This window comes from Emys orbicularis, chromosome 1, assembly GCF_028017835.1.
Source record: "Emys orbicularis isolate rEmyOrb1 chromosome 1, rEmyOrb1.hap1, whole genome shotgun sequence".
NCBI lineage: Eukaryota > Metazoa > Chordata > Testudines > Emydidae > Emys > Emys orbicularis.
In genome coordinates this window covers 157,300,264-157,322,178 of record NC_088683.1, presented here as the reverse complement: position 1 = coordinate 157,322,178, position 21,915 = coordinate 157,300,264, and the positions used below count along the sequence as shown (strand labels likewise).

Genomic DNA, 21,915 nt, shown 5'->3' with positions numbered 1-21,915 from the left:
AAAAGTTTTTTCTAATATCCAACCTAAACCACCCCTACTGCATCTTCAGACCTTGTTCTGTCATCTGGTACCACTGAGAACAGTCTAGATCCATCCTCTTTGGAACCCCCTTTCAGGTAGTTAAAAGCAGCTATCAAATCCCCCCTCATTCTTCTCTTCTGCAGACTAAACAATCCCAGTTCCCTCAGCCTCTCCTCATAAGTCATGTGCTGCAGCCCCCTAATCATTTTTGTTGCCCTCTGCTGGACTTTCCAATTTTTCCACATCCTTCTTGCAGTGTGGGGCCCAAAACTGGACACAGTACTCCAGATGAGGCCTCACCAATGTCGAATAGAGGGGAATGATCACGTCCCTCGATCTGCTGGCAATGCCCCTTCTTATACAGTCCAAAATGCCATTAGCCTTCTTGGCAACAAGGGCACACTGTTGACTCATATCCAGCTTCTCGTCCACTGTAACCCCTAGGTCATTTTCTGCAGAACTGCTGCCTAGCCATTTGGTCCCTAGTCTGTAGCAGTGCATGGGATTCTTCCATCCTAAGTGCAGGACTCTGCACTTGTCCTTGTTGAACCTCATTAGTACACCTACAAGTATGTTAAGGTTGCAAAGTCAAGCATGCAAAAGTTAGGGAATGACAGAATTAAGATGATGCTTACAGCTTCAGTTCAGCCCCCTTGTGCATGTGAATTATGATACAACCTCCTGATTACATGACCATATACTATTTTTTCCACAAATTGATCATTAGTACAGTTTAAACCAAGGACCTTGGAATTAATAGTACAGCTCTTCTCCACTTTGATTATAGAAGCAACTGGTGGTGGAAGCAGGCTATTATTCTCTGTGAACCAGCTGTTTCAAGGGGACATACACACTCTGCCAATGGGAGTCCTGGGTCTGGGACCAGAATGTGAGCTAGTGTTCAGAGAGACAGTATAGTCAAGCATGAATGTGGCACACTTCTTCTGAAAGACAGTATGGTAAAGTATATGCGCCATAAGTCTTTCATGTAAGAGACTGGATTCTCTATCCACTGGAAATGAACTTCCACAACCTCTTAGTTATTTTAGGCATAAAATGGATGAATGATAGATGTCTCACTCTAAGGTAAGTGTATGAACTAAAACTTGTGATTTCTTGGGTTGTAGCTCAGTGACCTTTCCCACAGTCTATAGAGTCTTTTGTGGGGAGGGTGTCTGTCTCTCTCATGCTCATTCACTCACTCACTGGCATTTTACCAGCTATGCATGACAAACCTGACAGATATGTGACATTTGGCAGCTCTGCCTTTTTGCATTATGTTTTTGGCCTATCTGCTGCTCTCAAGTCTTCCCAAATTAGCATCATCGGTGAATATTATTGGTATGCTGCTTGAACTGCACCCCCAAAGCCTTTCCTGTGATTTTTGGTGTCCCTTTATGGTAGTTGGACTCATTGGAGTCTGTGGCTACATGCATGAAAAGGGGGTCCATCTTAGGCAAATGCATAATACCTAAACTAGCATTGTTGAGCTGCTTTTGAGAGGGAAGTACAACCTGAAAACAGGGAGTTGTCTCTGTGGATGTCTAGGCCCTGGAGCTTCCCTAGTCCAGTAGCTATTAAGGCTCTTCTCTGATGGAGAGGAGACTAAGGGCAAGACTGTGTCTTTTAGTCACTCTCCATGTTTGGTGTGTGTGGACAGTGAGGAAGAGCTGCATATTGGCAGCTGGATTTCTTCTGGTATTGAGCCTGGATTATGCCCTTTCACAGTGTACACCTCTGACCTCCTTTATGACACAGGCCATAGAACGTCCCTGAATTAATTCATGTGAACTAGAGCAGATCTTTTAGAAAAAACATCCAATCTTGCTTTAAAAATTCAGTGATGGAGAATCCACCATGACCCTTGGTAAATTTGTTCCAATGGTTAATTACTCTCACTGTTAAAAATGTACAGTTTATTTCTAGTCTGAATTTTGATAGCTTCAACTTCCAACCATTGGATTGTTGTACCTTTCTCTGTTAGACGGAAGAACCCATTATCAAATCACTGCTCTACAGCCAAAATGCTTCTGAAATAAATGTAGTCAAACTTTACTAATTCTGGGTCACAGAGAACGAAAATGATGCTTAAAATTGTTGATTGGCTCTAGTTTTCAAGATATGCTATTGGATCAGTATATACGACCCTTGACTTGGGAATGGCGGAGGATAAGTGAGTTATAAAGGGAAGGGATCTCAATTTAAACCAGAAATGACTAAAATACATCTTTGACTGGATCTATGAATAAATCTATGACTGGGTTTGGACAGTACTTGCTTTTTAGGCAAAACAATGAATGATGCACTCTGAAGCTGGTATTGCGTCATACATGCTATGAATTGCATCATGTTATTCCTAGAAGTCATGGATGATGCAATCATAACGAAGCTTACATCACTCTGCTGAACAAATTGCCCTATATCACCTCTAGAAATCATACAGTGTCGTACTCTCTTATTTGTCAGTGTTTGATTTTGCAAAGGGACACATTTCTGTTTAGCCAAAGTGAGCAGAGATGCCTCGTACTTGTGTGAACAGTGCAGATAACTTCTGCTATGTTTGTGGTGAAGTGACTTTTGCATCACAAAAGCGCAGTATAACCACTATGGTTAAGAAAGCCTATCACTTTTATTTTGGCTGCAAAATTGGAGATCAGGACAAGAGGTGGGCCCCACACATATGCTGCAACACTTGTGCAACAAATCTTAGCCAGTGGTTGAACAGAAAAAGGAAATCTATGCCTTTTGCAGTGCCAATGATTTGGAGAGAGCCAACCGATCATACCAGCAATTGTTACTTCTGCATGGTGCCTCCAGTTGGGAAAGGTGTGTCAAAGAAGAAAAAGTGGACTGTGCATTATCCAAACATTCCATCAGCTATATGCCCAGTACCCCACAGAGAAGGACTGCCGGTTCCTGATGCACCAGAATCCTTCTCACTTGAGTCAGAAGAGGAAGAGGATGAAACTTCTGGTCCTGAACCATCAATGTCACAGGACCCACATTTTCTCCCATCCTCCTCCTCTGAACCACACCTCATAACACAAGGTGAACTGAATGACCTTGTCAGGGATTTGGAACTACCCAAGAGTAAGGCAGAGCTGTTGGGCTCCAGACTACAGCAGTGGAATCTCCTGGCAGGTGATGTTAGGGTTTCCATGTTCCGTGACGGTCAAAAGGATCTTGTCCCATTCTTCTTCATGGAAGGTGATCTTGTAGCCTGCAACAACATCGATGGTGTGATGGCAGCCCTCAACATCGTTCACGATCCAGATGAGTGGAGACTGTTCATTGATTCATCGAAGAAGAGTCTTAAAGCTGTTTTACTGCATAATGGCAATGTTTTGCCATCAATTTCAGTTGGTCATGCAGTCCATATGAAGGAAACCTATGACAACATGAAACAACTTTTGAGGTGCATAAACTATGACCAACATCAGTGGCAGCTTTGTGGCGATTTGAAGGTTGTTGCTCTCTTGCTTGGTCTGCAGACTGGATACACAAAGTACTGCTGTTTTCTCTGCGAATGGGATAGTGGTGCAAGAGATTCCCACTAAATCAAGAAAGATTGGCCACTCCGACAGTCATTGGAGCCTGGGAGGAAAAGTGTTCAGCATCCACCACTTGTTGAATCAAGGAAGATTTTGTTACCACCCTTACACATCAAGCTGGGTCTGATGAAGAACTTTGTCAAGGCCATTGACAAAACACAAGCAGCTTTCAAGTACCTCCGTGGAAAATTTCCAAGCTTAAGTGAAGCTAAGGCCAGGTCTACACTAACCCCCTAATTCGAACTAAGGTACGCAACTTCAGCTACGTGAATAACGTAGCTGAAGTTCGAAGTACCTTAGTTCGAACTTACCTCGGTCCACACGCGGCAGGCAGGCTCCCCCGTCGACTCCGCAGTACTCCTCTCATTTAGCTGGAGTACCGCAGTCGACGGCGAGCACTTCCTGGTTCGACTTATCGTGTCCAGACAAGATGTGATAAGTCGAACCCAGAAGTTCGATCGCTCGCCGCCGAACTACCGGGTAAGTGTAGACCTATCCTAAGATAAAGGAAGGTGTCTTTGTTAGTCCTCAGATTCGTGAACTTCTTCGAGATGATGCATTTGACCATGCGCTGCGTGGCAAGGAAAAGACAGCATGGAAAGCCTTCCAGTTAGTGGCAATAAATTTTCTCGGAAACAACAAGGCAGACAACTACAGGTTGTTGGTGGAAAACCTCCTCAAGGCATACAAAAGCCTTGGTTGCAACATGTCTCTAAAGATACATTTTTTGCACTTTCATCTAGATTTTTTTCTACCGAACTGCAGAGCAGTGAGCGACGAGCACGGCGAGCGATTTCACCAGGACATTGCAACAATGGAGAAACGCTATCAGGGCAAATGGAGCCCATCAATGCTTGCAGACTATTGCTGGACAGTGACAAGAGATGCTCCATTTAATGAATACAAGAGACAAGCCAAAAAGCGCCGAGTAGACACTGAACAGGACTAAACTATGTACAGAATAGTTTTTTGCCTTTTGTTTCATAATAAATTTTATTTATATAACCCTTTTGCTGATTTTTAAAGTGTTACATAAACAGGACAGGTGAAATATTATCATGTAAAGCAACCATAAACACATGAAAAGACCTAGGTGTACAATTTATGATTAAAACTCTACTATCTACACAATATACATAGACATAAAATGTAAAAACTTAAATATCTTAGAAACAGTAGCCAATCAGTTGTTTTAATTGTCATATTTGAATTCAGCACATCAAAATACATAATAAATAGCACATTTTATCTCTGAAGCAGACGACTTCTCAAAAATTGTAGACCAGTGATATTTGTTCCCCATGTAGGTACTTAATAGACTGTAATCAAGTCACCCCTTAACCTTCTTTTTGTTAAGATAAATAGATAGACTCATGGAACTCAGTCACTATAAGGCATGTTTTCTTGTCCTTTAATCTTTCCTGTGGTTCTTCTTTGAACTCTCTCCAATTTATCAACATCCTTCTTGAATAGTGGACACCAGAACTGGACAGTGTTCCAGCAGAGGTGTCACCAGTGCCAAACGCAAGTAAAATAACCTCTGTATTCCTAATTGACATTCCCCTGTTTATGCATCCAAGGATCGCATTATCCTGTTTGGCCACTGCATCACACTGGGAGCTCATATTAAGCTGGTTATCCTTCCTGACCCCCATATATTTTAGAGTCACTGTTTCCCAGGATAGAGTCCCCGATCATAGATGATTAGGGTTGGAAGAGACCTCAGGAGGTCAGCTAGTCCAACCCCCTGCTCAAAGCAGGACCAACACCAACTAAATCATCCCAGCCAAGGCTTTGTCAAGCTGGGTCTTAAAAACCTCTAAGGATGGAGATTCCACCACCTCCCTAGGTAACCCATTTCAGTGCTTCACCATCCTCCTAGTGAAATAGTGTTTCCTAATATCCATTCTAGACCTCCCTCACTGCAATTTGAGACCATTGCTCCTTGTTCTGTCATCTGCCACCACTGAGAACAGCTGAGCTCTATCTTCTTTGGAACCCCCCTTCAGGTAGTTGAAGGCTGCTATCAAATTCCCCCTCACTCTTCTGATATAAGTATGATCTACATTCTTTGTTCCTAGATGTATACATTTACATTTAGCTGGATTAAAATGCATATTGTTTGCTTGCACCCAGTTTACCAAGCGATCCAGATTGCTCTGTGTCAGTGACCTGTTCTCTTCATTATTTACTACTCTATCTGGCTTTTTCTAGTAGCATAAATTTGGGAAGGCTTTTCACATCCCTCTTCCCTTGTGTTTCTCCCAACAGCTAGGCACAATTTAGCCCTAAATGTGGATGCAACAAGTATGTCTAAATAGGGATAATTTGATTCAGACACCTCCCTTAATACAGCATACCATGTCACTGGATTTTTTTGCCACATTTATTGGCTTTTTTGTTTGTTTGTTTGTTTTTTGTTTTTTTTGTTTTTTGTTTATAGCTTTGAACCAGATAAAAACACCATGTCAATACTTGCATATTGTACATGATCCAAGCCTCTACTGCCTATGCCCTTTTGGCAGGGCCGGCTCCAGGCACCAGCCGACCAAGCACGTGTTTGGGGCGGCACCTTAGAAGGGGCGGCCAATGTTGGGGTGGCGGGGCGGCGCTCGAGGGTTTTTTGGTTTGTTTTGTTTTTGTTTCGGCCGGGCAGGGTGGCGCTCGGTGGGGGCGGGGGTTTGGGCGGCGCGGTGCTCGGGGGGGGGGCGGGCGGGGGGTTGGGCGGCTCGGTGAGGCGCTGGGGGGGGGTTGGGCGGCCCGGCCCGGTGCTTGGGGGGGGCGGTTGGGCGGCCCAGCGAGGCGCTGCGGGGGGGTTGGCCGGCCCAGTGCCCGGCCCGGCGCTCCGGGGGTTTGGCCGGCCCGGCACTCGGGGTGGGGGGGGAGGGTGTTACGGTGGGGCGGTGCTCTTCTTTTTCGCCTTTGGGTGGCAAAAAGGTTAGAGCCGGCCCTGCCTTTCGGCTATTTCACATTGTATCATTTCAAAGTGTTGTGCATTAATGGATTACAGTACCATTTGCCACCATCATATATCATAGTACAATATAATTCACTATGACACACAGTTCAGTATATGAATTTCAAATAAGCACAGTTTTAGCAAGTACAGTAGTTAATTCCTACAATGAAAGAAAGTAGATGGAAGTTGAGTGCATAGCATGATGTCTCCACAAACAGGTAATTGTAGTGGTTGGAAATGAACCAAATAGTTTGGATACTGCAGCTAAGCATTTGTTTTGTGTAAATGTGCAACTTTTTTTCAAGGTTGGATGGTCCAGAGGTTTGGGCAGCAGTGCAGGATTTGCTCAGTTCCTGCTCTGCTACGCACTTCCTGTGTAATCCTGAGGAAGTCACTTAGCCTCTCTGTGCCTCAGATTCCCATCTGTAAAATTTGGTTAATAGTACTACAGTAACTCATGCAGTGTTGTGAGGATAAAAAACATTGAAGATTGTGAGATGCTCAGCTACTACTATGATGGGTAGCCATATAGGTACCTAAGGTAAACAAAGCTTGGTAGAACTACTCATAAGTGGATACATAATTGGTTAAACAACTGCACAGAGTTACTATTAATGGAATTATGTCAGCTAGGAAGGAGGTCTCAAAAGGGGTTCTGTAGGGATCTGTTCTGGGTTCGGTGTTATTTAACATCTTTATTAATAACCTGGATGTAGGAATAGAGAGCATACTGATCAAGTTTACAGATGACACAAAGCTAGTGGGGGTTGCAAACACTTTGGAAACACTAAAATTCAGCAGGATCTTGATAAATTGGAGAACTGGACTATAGACAACAAAATTCAACAAAGACAAATGTAACATGCTACACTTAGGGAAGAAAAATCAAATGCACAAATACAGAATGGGGGAGAACTGGCTTGGCAGCAGCAGTGCTGAGAAGGATCTCTGAGTTGTGGTGAATCACAACCTCAACATGAGTCAACAGTGTGATACTGTTGCAAAAAAAGCAAATGCAATTTTCGGTTGCATTAACAGAGACCTAACATGCAAGTCACAGGAGGTGATAGTACTGCTCTACTCGGCACAGGTTAGGCCTCATCTGGAGTTCTATGTCCAATTTTGGAAAGCAATCATATGAGCAAAGGCTGAAGGAACTGGGTATGTTAATTTGGAAAAAAGAGGAGATTAAGAGGGGGACATGATAGTGATCTTCAAATACTTGAAAGGCTGCCATAAAAAAGATGGAGAAAAATTGTTCTCTTTTGCCCAGAGGGCAGGACAAGAGGCAGTGGGTTCAAACTACAGCAAAACAGATTAGATTAAATCTCAGGAAAAAATTTCTAACTGTAAGAACAGTAGGACAATGGAACAAACGGCTAAGGGAAGACGTGGAAGCTCCTTCACTAGAGGTTTTCAAAAGGAGGCTGGATAGCCATCTGTCTTGGGTTGTTTAGACACAACAAATCCTGCACCTTGGCAGGGGGTTAGACTAGATGACCTTTGCGGTCTCTTCTAATCCTATGGTTCTATGATTCTAAGTTTTTTATATTTTGTAGCAGAACTAGTCAACCTGTTCACAGCGAGTAATTTATTTGGCCTATTTCAGTCTATTAAATATCTGTAAATATACTTCAACTTTTACAAATGTTTTCATTATACAAATGGTTTGTGTAAACATATTAGAGAGACAAGGTGGGTGAGGTAGTATCTTTTATTGGACCAATGTCTGTTGGTGAGAGAGTCAAGCTTACTCAAAGCTCTTCTTCAGGTCTCAACTCTGTATCTCGAAATCTTGTCTCTCTCACCAACAGAAATTGTTCCAACAAAAGATATTCTCACTCACCTTGTCTCTCTAATACTGTGGGGCCAACACAGCTACAACGACATATGTAAACATATGTCATACTATGAATTACATGCAGACAATTGGCTGACTGTTGCTTTGAGTATTTGCTGTTCATTATTTGCTATTTGTAGTGTGACTGGTTGAGTTAAGTCACATGGTGGTAGCACGTCTGCTCCCTGAACAGATGACTCCCAACATGACAAAGAACTTTCAAGATAGCCACATGAACACTTTCAGACAAATAATCATGACAGTACATAGTCACATAAGTATTTGTAATACTTTCAATATCTACAGACACTTGTATACTAAAATAGCTTCTATGAATGTTCATAAAAAGTGAATAAAAGAGGTTCCGAACAGCATCAATGCAAATTTGCATGTTTTTATTTGAATGAATGTTCACAAATAATTTTGTATAGTATTCACCCAGCTATATTTAGAAGTTTGATGTACTGCTGTATTTCTGTTAGACATTAAGTGTGTCTACCTTTGCAGTCTTGTTGTAGCCATGTTGGTCCCAGGATATTAGAGACACAAAGTGGGTGAGGTTCCATCTTTTATTGGATCAACTTCTGATGATGAAAGAGGCAAGCTTTCAAGCTTATACCGAGCTCTTCTTCACTTTCAGCGCCTGGGCTCCAGCCTGCGCCTGAACATCTATACTGCTATTTTTAGCCCCATGGTATGAGCCGCCCAATCTCCCCAAGCTCTGAGACTTGCTGTGGTGGGGCTTTTTTGTGTGTGTGTGTGTGTGTGTGTGTGGACATACCCTCAGTGGCCTGAGCTCAGCGTATCCAAAGATTGCCTGACGCTCTGAGATGAAGACTGGTGGATAACACTTACCCTCAGGCACAATGGAACTTTCTGCCACAAGGACAGAGCTTATTTGTGAAGGAGACAGAGCTTGCACAAGGGCATGTTGCAGACTGTGGAAACAACTGCCAAAGAAACTAAGGACCGTCACAGACTTCACCACCTTCCACTCCAAGTACAAGGTGCACTCCTTCACCATGCTTTTTTTTCTAATAACACATACCAGTATGAATATTTACAAAACAAACAAACAAAAAACTGTATCACAGGTACGTCTACATTGCAAATTAAGGTGTGACTGTAGTGCAGACAGGCATACCCAAACTAGCTTTCATCTAGCTAGTGCAGATAACAATAGTAGTGAAGACGTGGCAGCACAGACTTCAGTGTGGGCTAGCCACCTGAGTATATACCCAGATCCCTGGTGAGCTTGTACTGGGGGAGCTAGCTCACACTGAAGCCTGTGCCATCACATCTTCACTACTGTTGTTACCCATGCTAGCTACATTAAAGCTACCAATGTTATAGTTGCTCCTTAATTTGCACTATAGACCTATCCCAAGGCAAAACAATACACTGCACACAATTCTCCTCTTGGGGAGAGAATGAGAGAGAACAAGTCACACATGACAGATGTTAGTCACATTGCTTAATGCGCTACTGGAAGGCACTCAGATACTGCAGTGATGAGGGTGGTATAAGAATCTATATAGAATAGAAGAATGTAGGGAATTATATCCTGGAAAACAGTGACATTGAAAAGGATTTAGAAGTGATGTATAACCAACTGAACATGAGATCCCAGTGTGATGTGGTGGCTAAGAAAAGTAACATGATCTTTGGATGTAAAAGAAGGGACATATTGCATATAAAAAGGGAGGTGATATATACCTTTAAATATAGCACTGGTGAGACCGTTAGTGGGATACTGGGTCCAGTTCTAATGTTCATATTTTAAAAAGGATGCTGACAAATTATAAATGGTTCAGAAAAGAGCTACAAGAATTATTCTAAATCAGGAAAACTAGCCTTGGAGTGAGACACTAAAGAAACACAATGTATTTAGTTTATCCAAGAGAAGTTTAAGAGGCAATCTGATCAGTCTGCAAGTACCTACGAACGAAGTTCTGATAATAGGCAGACAAAGTGTGTGGAAACTGAAGCTAGACAAATTCAGCCTAGAAATAAGATGAAATTTTTAACAGTGGGGGTAATGAACCCCGGAATAAGTTACCTAGGAGTGTGATGGATTCTCTGTCACTTGAAGTCTTTAAATCAAGATTGGACATCTTTCTAAAAGAGATGCTGTAACTCAACCCAGAAGTTATGGGCTTGACACAGGAATTATGGAGTGAAATGCTATAGTTTGTGTTACGCAGGAGTTCAGACTAGGTTATTATAATTATTCCTTCTGATGTTAAAATCTGTGAATCTCTGAATTGGGCATACTGTATCATTCCACTTCACTATCAGGAAGCTCCTTTCTAAGAAAAATAATCACTTTGAGACTCAGTTACAAATATCAAAGTGAAACAGTGCAAAGTGGTTTTCTGTATCCTGCCAAAATAATTCTGTCCCTGGTAGAAATGGGATGAGCATCTGAGGTTTACCAGATGCTCCAGGAACAGAAGAGTGACTGGGAAACAGCTGAGCTCAAATCCAGTGCTATAGGTGTAGATTAGAAACACTGAGCTTTTTGTTAAATTTCTGGTACTGTTAAATGTTGTCCTTTGTCTATATAAACTTCAGCCTGTGACAGGGACATGACTGACTATTTTTTTCTTTTTGGCTGAGTTGTTTGACCATTTTATTTATTGAGATTTCTTTTGGTTCTATAAATGTTTAAAATTAATTTTGTATTAGAATCACTTGTTCATTTTAGTTGATAAGACCCCAAAATCAGTGGAATAGTTCTGCTGCAACAAAATGGAGCACTTAACTCAAGCAACATTTTAGAATAGTTACTTTTGCAGTGGATTATATAATACAGTAACACCATCCCACAAGCATCTGTTACAGATCTGATGTGACATCAAAAATCCAAAATGTACTCAGTCTGACATCGAAATAACATCTTCTCAGTAGTCTTTATAGGTAAAAGAAAAAGGATCTGTGGAGGCAGAAACTTGACCAGAGGCACTTAAAACTGGTTTACTTCCAGGAGGGTGGCATAGATTCCAAGGTCAGAAAGGACCACTGTGATCATCTAGTCTGACCTCCTGTATAACACAGGCCATAGAAGTTCCACAAAATAATTCTTAGGTAGCAGATCTTTTAGAAAAACATCCAATCTTGATTTAAAAATAGTCAGTGATGGAGAATCCACCATGACCCTTGGTAAGGTGTTCCTCTCCCTGTTAAAAAATTTACACCTTACTTTCAGGCTTCAACTTCCAGTCATTAGATCATGTTTATACCTTTCTCTGCTAGACTGATAAGCCCATTATTAAGTATTTGTTCCCCTTGTAGGTACTTATAGAGTGTAATGAAGTCACCCCTTAATCTTCTCTTTGTTAAACTAAATAGATTGAGCTACTTGAATCTATTACTATGTGGCATGTTTTCTAAACCTTTAATCATTCTCATGGCTCTTCTTTGAACCCTATCCAATAAGACATCCAAGCACAAATAGTTGCTTAGCAGTAGGGTAATGTATAGCCAAGTGAAACCACAGCATGGAAGTGGACTTTGATTTTTCTCCTACAGCTGCAGACAGCATGCTTAGTCTCTGGAGAGATGTCTCATATCAACATTGGCCAACTCAGGAATAGCAGGCATCCAAGAACCCTGGAAGAAGAGGGAAAGTGCCCACCTTTTTACTGTGGGCCATCTTTAAAGTCCCATTTTTTACTCCTTTAATCCTTCTACAGCAGGCTGCTATTGCAGTACCATTCTTCTGACCAATAAGGGCAAGGAACATTGATTCTTTTGAGGCTCTTCTCTTTGTGTACCTGTAGAGACAACAGAATGTAACTTAAAAGCAATTCAGTCAGCATTCTCTGCTGGATGCAAATTTGAGATCTCTGCCACATGTATAACATGCTGAGGTGTTTTCTGAACTTGTATCTCATGTATGAGAATACAGAACACTATATTCTCTTCCACAACATACACATCTTGACAACAAGGCATTAACTATTTTGTAACAATCAAAAAGCATGCTTCTTTGATAGAATGTTACTGCTATCATGTTTGCTGCTCAGCATGCGTAATTCAGTTTCTACTTGTTGCTCTCTCATTTACATATAATCGCTGAAGGTATCCAAATTTAGTTTTCAATTCTTATTTTCTGAGATGGCTATGGTTGAATGTAATCTGACAATTTTCCTATGCATGACCCCTAGGAAATCCCACATATTGGTAGGAAGAGAAGATAGTGACTGGGTCTTATTCTGGGAACCAGAAGGGCAGACTTTAAAGTATTCAGCTTTATCTTCCTTTTAACATCTTCAAAAGATATTCTACAATCCTTGCTGACAGGGCTATTCTTTGTTTTATTAAAAGACAAAGAAAAGTAAAGGAGAAAATAAATCCAGCTCAAGGTCTACATCAGCTTCTGCCAATATAGATTCTGGCAGAGGGCCTTGGTGTAAGAGAGTGTACTAACAACGTTTGCAGTAGTGATAAATGCTGCAATATCTCCTCAAGTGGAATAGTGGGGGAATGGAGCACAGATAGATAAAGTGGGCAGAACTGGCCAAGAAGGAGGTGGACAGGCTAGGAAGAAGATGTGCCAATCTCTCAGCAGCTTTTGTCAGAAAGGCCCTGTGAAAGGGCATCCAACCCACACAAGTCCTGAGTGGGTTAGTATGGGCCAGAAGGACCCAGTTAACCTTATATGCTGCACCTTGAGGGGAACCAGGGATTGATAGGGCCTAATGGCAGATGAAGCCCAGGTGGGGGAGGAGCTGGGATAGGATTATAAATCAGGAAGTGAGTGTAGGGAGGATGTCTGCAGTCAGTCTCTAGAGGGAAAGTGAGTTGGCTAGGGATAAGGAGGATATGCAGAGGGAGAATAAGTCAGGGTCTTGCCCTGGGGAGTCCAGCAAGAGGGCGAGAATGGTGAAGTAGTCATGGGGAACAGAGGAATCTGTGGTAGTAAACTAGAGATCGTAAGGCTATAGAGAGGTGGGGTAGAAAGGAGCCTAGGGAAACAGTAACAGGGTCTGAAACTGAACAGAGCTGGATTGCTAGTCATAGGGTCCCTGGGCTGGAACTCAGAGTAGTGGGCAGGTGGTTACCCTACCAGCCTCTGTGGAAGTGGCACAAGACCTGGAATAGAAGCCCATCTGAGGCAGTGTGTGTATAGCTTGCTTGTCTGGTTGGATTTTATTAACCTAGAAGGTGGGGACTACATAGTGACCTGGCTAGAGGGCTCAGTCACAAAGAGTGAGTACCCTGAGTTTGGAGAGCGAGAGGGGGGACCACAGCCTGAGTAACCAACAGATGAGGGCACCACATGCAGGGAGAGCTAATTCCCAGACCTAGCCACAAGGAGGAGCACCTGTGGTGAATGAACTGTTTACAGCACGGGTCGGCAACGTTTGGCACGCGGCTCGCCAGGGTAAGCACCCTGGCGGGCCGGGCCAGTTTTATTTACCTGCTGACGCGGCAGGTTCGGCCGATCGCGGCCCCCACTCGCCGCGGTTCGCCGTCCCGGGCCAATGGGGGTGGCGGGAAGTGGCGCGGGCGAGCGATGTGCTGGCCGCGGCTTCTCGCCGCCCCCATTGGCCCAGGACGGCGAACCGCGGCCAGTGGGGGCTGCGATCGGCCGAACCTGCCGCGTCAGCAGGTAAATAAAACTGGCCCGGCCCGCCAGGGTGCTTACCGTGGCGAGCCGAGTGCCAAACGTTGCCGACCCCTGGTTTACAGGGCCCCCAGCATGGCCACTAGCATATTTGAAAGCTGATGCCACTCAGTGGGATTCCAAAAGCTGTGACAGTGCCTACTGTCTTGGTGTTAATCCCTGCTAGAATGACTGGCCAGACAGGTATAATTTACATTTTATAATTCATATAAACATTCACTTCAGAGTGAAAAGTGATGTATGTAAACAGAGTATCCTGTAACATTTTTATTTGGGCCATACTGAATGGAGTCATCTGCTTCATTAGATTTTTCTCCCACAAGACTGATTTCATCTTTTGATGGTGAATGGTGGCGACAGCTGGTTAAGAACAGCATTAGCATAATTTCCCATCTAATAGGAATGCATTAGCTAGTGCCATTTATTTATAATGAAGTGTAAAATTCAAATTAAAGCAAAGATATTTACCTGTAGGAATGCCCACTCAATCCAAACCTCCCCTGTGCTCATTCTCCGTTGCATTCTCTCTTGGACCAGGGCTTTTCCTCATCTCTTAGGAGACATAAGAGGGGAACATGATAAAAATGAATGGTATAGAGAAGGTGAAACTGAATGATGACAAATTCAACACTGATAAAACTTTTTGTACAATGTGTAATTAGACTGAGAGACACTGCCATGGGTCATCACTGAGGCCAAGAACTTAATTTGAGCAATCTCATTATCTTTCTTGCCTGTCCCTTTAACCATATCACCCCATCTTTTGAAACCTGCCACTAGCTTCTCCTTATCCATTGCGTTAAGTATAAAGTTCTTGTTTGTCTTCAAGTTCCTAAAAAAGTCCAATATGAACATTGGACCTTGTCTCTTTTCATATCTCCCACAACTCCACCACTGATGCCCCATTTGTTTCTTTTTACCATGTGTGTCTCCATGCTCTTCTGTATCTTATCTTGTATCCAGTGAAACCTAGTACACAAAACTGCCACCTTATTTTCATTCAGATCACTCTGATAAACTCACTACTTCTGTGTGGAAAAGTTGAGTTCACAAGAATAATTTAAAAAACATTTATTGTGTAATTCCTTCTCTCTCTCTTCCATCACTGTCTTTTCTGTATATATCTTTTCAACTGAAAACACTTTGGGGCATAGACTTTGTATTCTGTACATATTTTTATCTTTGTATCTTGTCCAGTGCTGAGCACATTGTAGGCACTAAAATAATAAATGAAAATAATACCTTTTATGTAAATGACAAAGTAAGTCTGTAGCTATGTCGACTGCTTTTCACATTAGCTATATCTATTTGTACTTATAGTACTGTGACTTCTGTTCACAAGAATTGCACGGTCATGCTAACTACAGATATGTCTACACTGCATTAAAACACCTATTGCTGGCCTGTGTCAGCTGACCTGGGTTTGGGCTGTGGGGCTATACAATTGCAGTGTAGATATTTGGGCTTGGGCTGGAGCCAGAGTCAGCTGACGCAGGTCAGCCCTAGGTATCTTATTGCAGTGTAGACAGACCCTTGAGGTCCAATACAAAACCCATGAAAGTCAGTGGGAGACTTTCCTTTGACTACAGTGGGTTTGGGATCAGATTTTAAGGACCTCGTCCTGACAAAACTTGCTACTAGGAGTCGTGTTCTTCTGCAGTGAGTATCCCATAGCTCCAGTGAGGACTGCTACTGAAGGCTATCACAGTAGTCATGTGTGGGCTAACTAAGCCACTCCTCATATAGTTATTGCTGGTGGTATCGTGGCCAGATGACTTCTACTCTTCCCTGTAAGATCCTGTGGGAGGCTGGATATTGAGCTAGCATTGTGGTGTCATGGGTCTGGGGAGGACATCTTCAAAGGGCCAGGCCCCCAATGGGTCACACTTTTCTACAAGCATAGGCCATGTGGCCTCAGCAACTCCTAGACTGAGCCTCTTGGCTCCAGCACTCCAGTTTCTCACCATGAGCTCTGCCCAGTGAATGTGACCGAAGCAGAGTCCTATTCAGAGACTTTTACTCCCTTCAGCGATCAGTGCACTTCAGCAAGTATCTGCAGTGACTCCATGTAGCCTTTTCAAGACAGAGTAAGGTTGATTAGTCAACTGGAATACAGCACTGGGAAATCCTTTCTTTAACAGAGAGAGACCAAAGATTATGACAGTCCATTCTGTCTAAAGCCAGGGCTCCCTTGAGCCATGCTGTTGTAGGAAGCAGCTTAGTTTCCTTTCTCTTGTCACTTTCCCTTTTTCTTAGTGCTTGTCTACACTGAAGTGCTACAGCTGTGCCACTGTAGCACTTCAGTGTGAATACTATCTATACCAACATGGGGGATTCTGCCATTGGTGTAGATGATCTGCCTCCCTGAGAGGTGGTAGCTAGATCGATATAAGAATTCTTCCATCGACCTAATACTGTCTACACAGGGATTTAGGTTGTCAACTATGCTGCTCAGGGTGTGGATTTTTCACACCCCTGAGTGAAATAGTTATGCTGACTTAATTTTCTAGTGTAGACCAGGCCCAAATCCCAGGTGAGAGCTCCTGTGTCTCTGAGGCCAGTACTTAAAACAGATCCCTGACACCTCTCTTCATTCTCTGGACACAGCTATGGTATGTTCACATGTTCAGCCTCTGCAGTTAGGTGTTAATCTTCAGTGATTGGGGTTCCTGTTGTCTCTGTAGGGTCTTCCACTGATATACATTGGTTCCAGCCAGTCCTTAATGACCTGTTCGTATCACCCCAGACAATTACATGACTCAAACACCTAATGTATCCTGCTCTTTACACTCCGTGTATAGCAGTACAAAGCACAGAGGGAAAATGAGGTACACGTGGGCATCATAAAATTCCCATATTTATCACAGCAAGCTTTGTCAAGCAATTTAAATATGCCAAATTTTGATAGTAAACCAATACTAACAGTTAATTGCTACCTTTCCAAGCTTGTATACTTCTGTGAAAGCTATTTGAAACTGACATAAAGACATCTTTATTTCTTATACAGTACACCTTATGCTTCTGGAGCTAAAACTATGTTGAGTACATGCCAGTTTATTTGAGATTTTAATCTTGACTCAGGTTAGAGGATTTAGGATGAGATACAGACTTAAAACCATGGCCTGTATTTGTGGGAAGAGGAGGTTTAGGTAGAGTATACTCCAGTCTAATTTTTTGGCCCAACCAAGGCCCAAGAGCATAGTCATTTTCTGACCTGACCCTTCCCCCCCGAACCTGAGTCAATGCTGCGCTGCCTCCTGCCTGTGGGGTAGGTACGGTGGCAGCTATGTGTCCGGCTCTTGCCAATGTCACCGTGTCAACCCCACAAGCAGGTGGAAGAGACCTGATCCAAGACCAAGAGGATCCGGTTGTCTTCCCACCCAACACAACCCAGACCTGATATTTGTTGGGTCCCACGGGGTCCAGATTGCGTATCAGGATTCTAGTTCGGAGTGGTCAGACTATACAGGAACCCCTGATTCTTCCAGAATGTGTTCAGGGAGTCTGAGAGAGCTCAAGCTGGAGTGAAGCTCTACCACCCTTTGAAAGGGTACAGTATTTGCTTGATTTTACAAGAACACAGATTTTGACTGGCTCCTAAATCTCCTCAAAATAAAGTGTAAGAGGGAATAAAGTGGTGTATAGTCTTTGTGCAGGCTCCCTCTGTACATAGGTGAATTTCAGATAGTGCTCACAATGTAAATATTTGATCATTCTCATTGCTATAATTAACTCCTGAGGAGTTATGGATTGGATCCCTCAATCTTGGTCCCACAGATCTTTCTGAGTATCACACACCAAAGTTTATTGATATTGTAAAGAGCTTCAACTCTCCAGGGGAGAATTGCTCAGTGTCCTTTACCTGCAACAGTAATGCTCTTTTAACTTGTCGGCTATGTAAAATTGTGAGATTTTCTTATTATTCTGTTTAGACTGTAACTCTTTTTTTAGTTTAAAAGGAACGAACCAGTTGGAGATTGACATATGCACACTTTTAAGATGCAAAGCACACTACCATCCCTAAGAGATTCTTTATTGCCTAAAAATAGCTTTCAGAGACAAAAGAGCCAAGGAGAACAGACCTATGCAGAAAGTTACATTCAGAGAATGGAGTAACAATTACAGGTAGAACATAATAAATAGGCAAAATTATTCACTTGAAATAATACACACTTTTTAGGGGGGGAAACAGTGTAAATGGTGCATAACATGTTATTGACCCTGCTCCTAAATTATTAGTTTTATATGACCTAGATAATCAAAAACATCTGATATGTACAGCTGTAATATGAACACATACTATGAAGATGAAATAAAATAAATTGGAGTTTAAGATGTGTTTTGGCTGTATCTTCATGATAATTTATGCACTTTCATTCATAGGGAGGAATATAGCCAAGAACATATCACTCATAATTGCACATGTTTCAGGGTGATAGTGCTGATACTTTAATTAAAACAGCTGAAGATAAGTGTATACTGCTTTGCTTTAGAGAAAGCAAGAACGATTGTTAAATCTAAGGTTAATTGCGAGAGAGTTCTGTTCGTGTCCTCTTTGCTGTTTACTCTTGGTGATAACCGAAATGTCAGAATCCTTGACTTTGACTGCAACAGACTGGGCAGACCTGGTGTTGATTGCTACTGCCAACACGAAAGTGGTGCCGCGGTACTGCAGCTCCAGTTCTTAATCAATGAGGTAAGGCTATATGTACAGTTTGCAGAATCTTCTTTCTTTAAATATGGTTGAATGGTGCAATCTATATATTTTTGCAATGTAATTTCCAGATAGGGCAAACAAAGGGGCCAGCAAGAAACTATGGACCTGATTCTGATGCTCATACTTGCACTCAGAAATATAATTTTCTGCGTACGTAATGCTGTTAAAATGAATGGGACTATATATAGTAAAAGGTATTACTCAATGTAAGTATGGGTGATAGAATCAGGGCCTTTATATGGTGATGTGAAATACTGAACACACAGCAAGCTGCATATGTGTAACCTAAATTCATGGATCATCTTCCTCACTGCACAGACATGTCTGAGATAAATTAATGAACTAACAAAAATGGCACTAATACAAAATTTCTGCTTAGCTGAAATGTCATAGTCTCAGGGAACTCAGAATAATCAGAACTGATCCCTATAAATACTATGCAAAGTGATTTGGGATCCAACCCCTGAATAAAACTTACTCTGGAAATAATAATAATAATTAATAATTAATTATGGGGTATCAGGCCTCCTCCCACCAATTCAAGGCAGGCAGATTCCATTTTCTCCATACCGTGTGTGCACCGGAAGGAGTACAGGAGAGAGTTTCTCTGCTCAAAGTTCTGGTGCCACAGCAGCCCCTGGCAGCTGGGAGGAGCAATAGCAGAGATAAGCCTCAGCCCATGCCGCTGCAGATGGAGCTTACTCGGTCACTCTGTGCAGATGGTACATACACAGTCTAGTCAGCATGGAGAAGCTGTGAGGGTTGGAGCTTGCTCAGTGCAGACAGAATCCTCAGAGAATGTAGCTTTCAAACTCTAATAAGAGCATGAGCATGTCCAACCTGTGTGTGTGGTTGGTTTTTTTTGTTTGTTTGTTTTTTTGAAAGGCTCCTAAACTGTCCACATTTGGGCAGACTTTCATGAGGAAGGCAAAAGGCACATTCCTGACACACACACCACCCCCTGCTCCAAAGCAAGGAGGCATTGGAGCTTCACAACAACAAAAAATTTACAACCATTTTAACGTGCAAAACAACATTTTTTTCCTAATCTTGTTCTGAGAAACAACTGAATCATTTTAGCTGAAACTTCCCAGAAAAACTCATTTTGAGTATGGCATGAAATGTTTCAGCCTGAACAGGTAATGTTTGGCAAAGTTATAAGCAACTGAAAATAGGACCTTATAATGGAACGTCTCAGGCAACCTTAACTATAGGTGTAACTGCCTAGAGCATACTCTTAGGCAAAATAGTTTAACATAGGTATTTAAAACTTATTTAATGAAACATTTCTATTCAGCCTTTCCTACTTACACTAAAGTTGAGACAATTACTTTTGGAGTATATGTGTGAACACCAAAAAATGCATGTGCCACCATTTTGTCATGTGAATCACTCTTCCTTCCCCTGCTTTCTTTCCGATCTTAGCTTTTGTGGTTCTGTGCTCCTCTAGATCATGTATTCACCTGCTGACTATTCATTCAGTGTCTTCTTTATTAGCTCCTTTGTGGGGTTTTCTGCAGGGTTTTTTCTTTGTCCTCTCCTCTCCTATTTCTATTCTGTGTACATGTCTATCTTTTCTCATGGATTTAACTACCACATCAAATCTGACAGTTCTGGATTTACCTCTCACTCTGTATCCATTCACATTTAAGAATAGATGCCAGAGGGACAGCTGTAGATGTTCAACCACCATCTCAAACTCTAGTCTTCTCACCTTTCCTCCTAATCCTCCTCCTCCTCCTCCGCTTCCCTTCTCTATCTTGATTGAGAATTCCACTTTCCTTCCTGTTTCCCAGGCCCACAATTTTTGATTGTACTCTCCCCATCCCTTCTCCCATAGTCAATCTTTGTCACATCACTTCTTCCTCTTTATTGTAACCAAAATCCACCTTTTTTGCTTACAACTGTCCACTAGTGGCAGATTAGCCACTGGGCCTACGGGGCCCATGTCTAGGGCCCCGACCAACTGGGGGCCCCTGAGCTCCAGGTGGGCGGGGAAAGCCCCTGTGCCCTGACCCCACTCCCGGACTGTAGTGCCAGGTGGGCAGAGTAGTGCGGCTTGGCAGCTGGGGAAGCTCCCCATGCCCCCGACCCTGTTCCCCGGCGCCATCTGCATCTCTTCTCACTTCCCCTGCTCAGTCTCCCTACTTTCATCCCTATCCTCTTACTTTCACGTCCTTTTCTCATTCTTGATTTTGCATTTTCTGTTATCTTGACGTGACTATTTATACTGTGCCTGGGGCAGTCTCCCTTTCCCAGTGTGCTAAGCACTCTCTCCTTGCTTCACCTGCCTCCTTCAAACCCATCTTTTCAAGCTAATACCTCCTTCCTTCTTATTCCCATTCTTCTGCACTCTTCCTGGTTTATCAATCACAAACACGTTTAATACTAGAATGAGCTCTTTGATTTTCCAGATCAGCTCAAATTTGAACATTTTATGTTAGTACAGGATCAATCAAAGCAAAGTAATGGTTGTTGCAGAGTATTTTTTTCAGAAGGAAAATAAGTATTTCACAGATGTTGTACTGCTGTCTACTTACAGATTATTGTCTTATTCTTAAATAATCTTCCCTTTCAATATGCAAATGAATAACATTCCACCATATTCTGTCTCTGATTGTTGTAGGGTGCCTTGGTCAGTGCGAGTGCAGATGACACACTTCATTTGTGGAACCTAAGACAGAAACGGCCGGCTATTCTTCATTCTCTGAAATTTAACAGAGAACGGTAAGCCAGTTTGACAGTAAACAAAGATGTCATTTTAGAAACTGACTAATTAGATTTTGCTGACATATCAGTGGTGGGAGGATTTGTTGTTGCATATGGGTTTCTTGTTTGTTTTGGGTTTTTTTACTGACTTAATGAATGATGTAGCTGATTGCCTTGAAAGTTTTTCTTCCTTTATAACTTTTAAAATCTGGTTTACCACAGAACACGATTCAGCAGAGTGCAGTTTGTGGTGCAGTAGCCCCCTCAAATCTGTAGAATCCATTTCTGCTTCCCACTAAAGATGGGCTTCTGTGACCTTCTAATTGTACAAACTGGCACAATTAATAGTGGTCTTTTCTGACCTTAAAAAGAATCTATGATCTTCTGTTCTGACCTACTTGCACAACACAAGCCATAGTCCTTCACCCAATAATTCCTGTATTGAAGGGAATATTCTTCTCTACCGTGTAATGATGTGGAATCCAG

At 42.4% G+C, this 21,915-nt stretch overlaps 1 protein-coding gene across 3 annotated transcripts in view; it reads left to right on the top strand.

Annotated features, from left to right (window-relative positions):
* STXBP5L (syntaxin binding protein 5L) overlaps window positions 1-21,915 on the top strand; it is a 392,773-nt gene that overhangs the window by 139,938 nt on the left and 230,920 nt on the right. For all 3 annotated transcript variants that reach the window (XM_065413820.1, XM_065413813.1, XM_065413804.1), the window contains exons 3-4: window positions 18,618-18,699; window positions 21,347-21,447. In XM_065413820.1, the coding sequence (XP_065269892.1) occupies window positions 18,618-18,699; window positions 21,347-21,447 (183 nt within the window). The remainder of the gene's footprint in view (window positions 1-18,617; window positions 18,700-21,346; window positions 21,448-21,915) is intronic.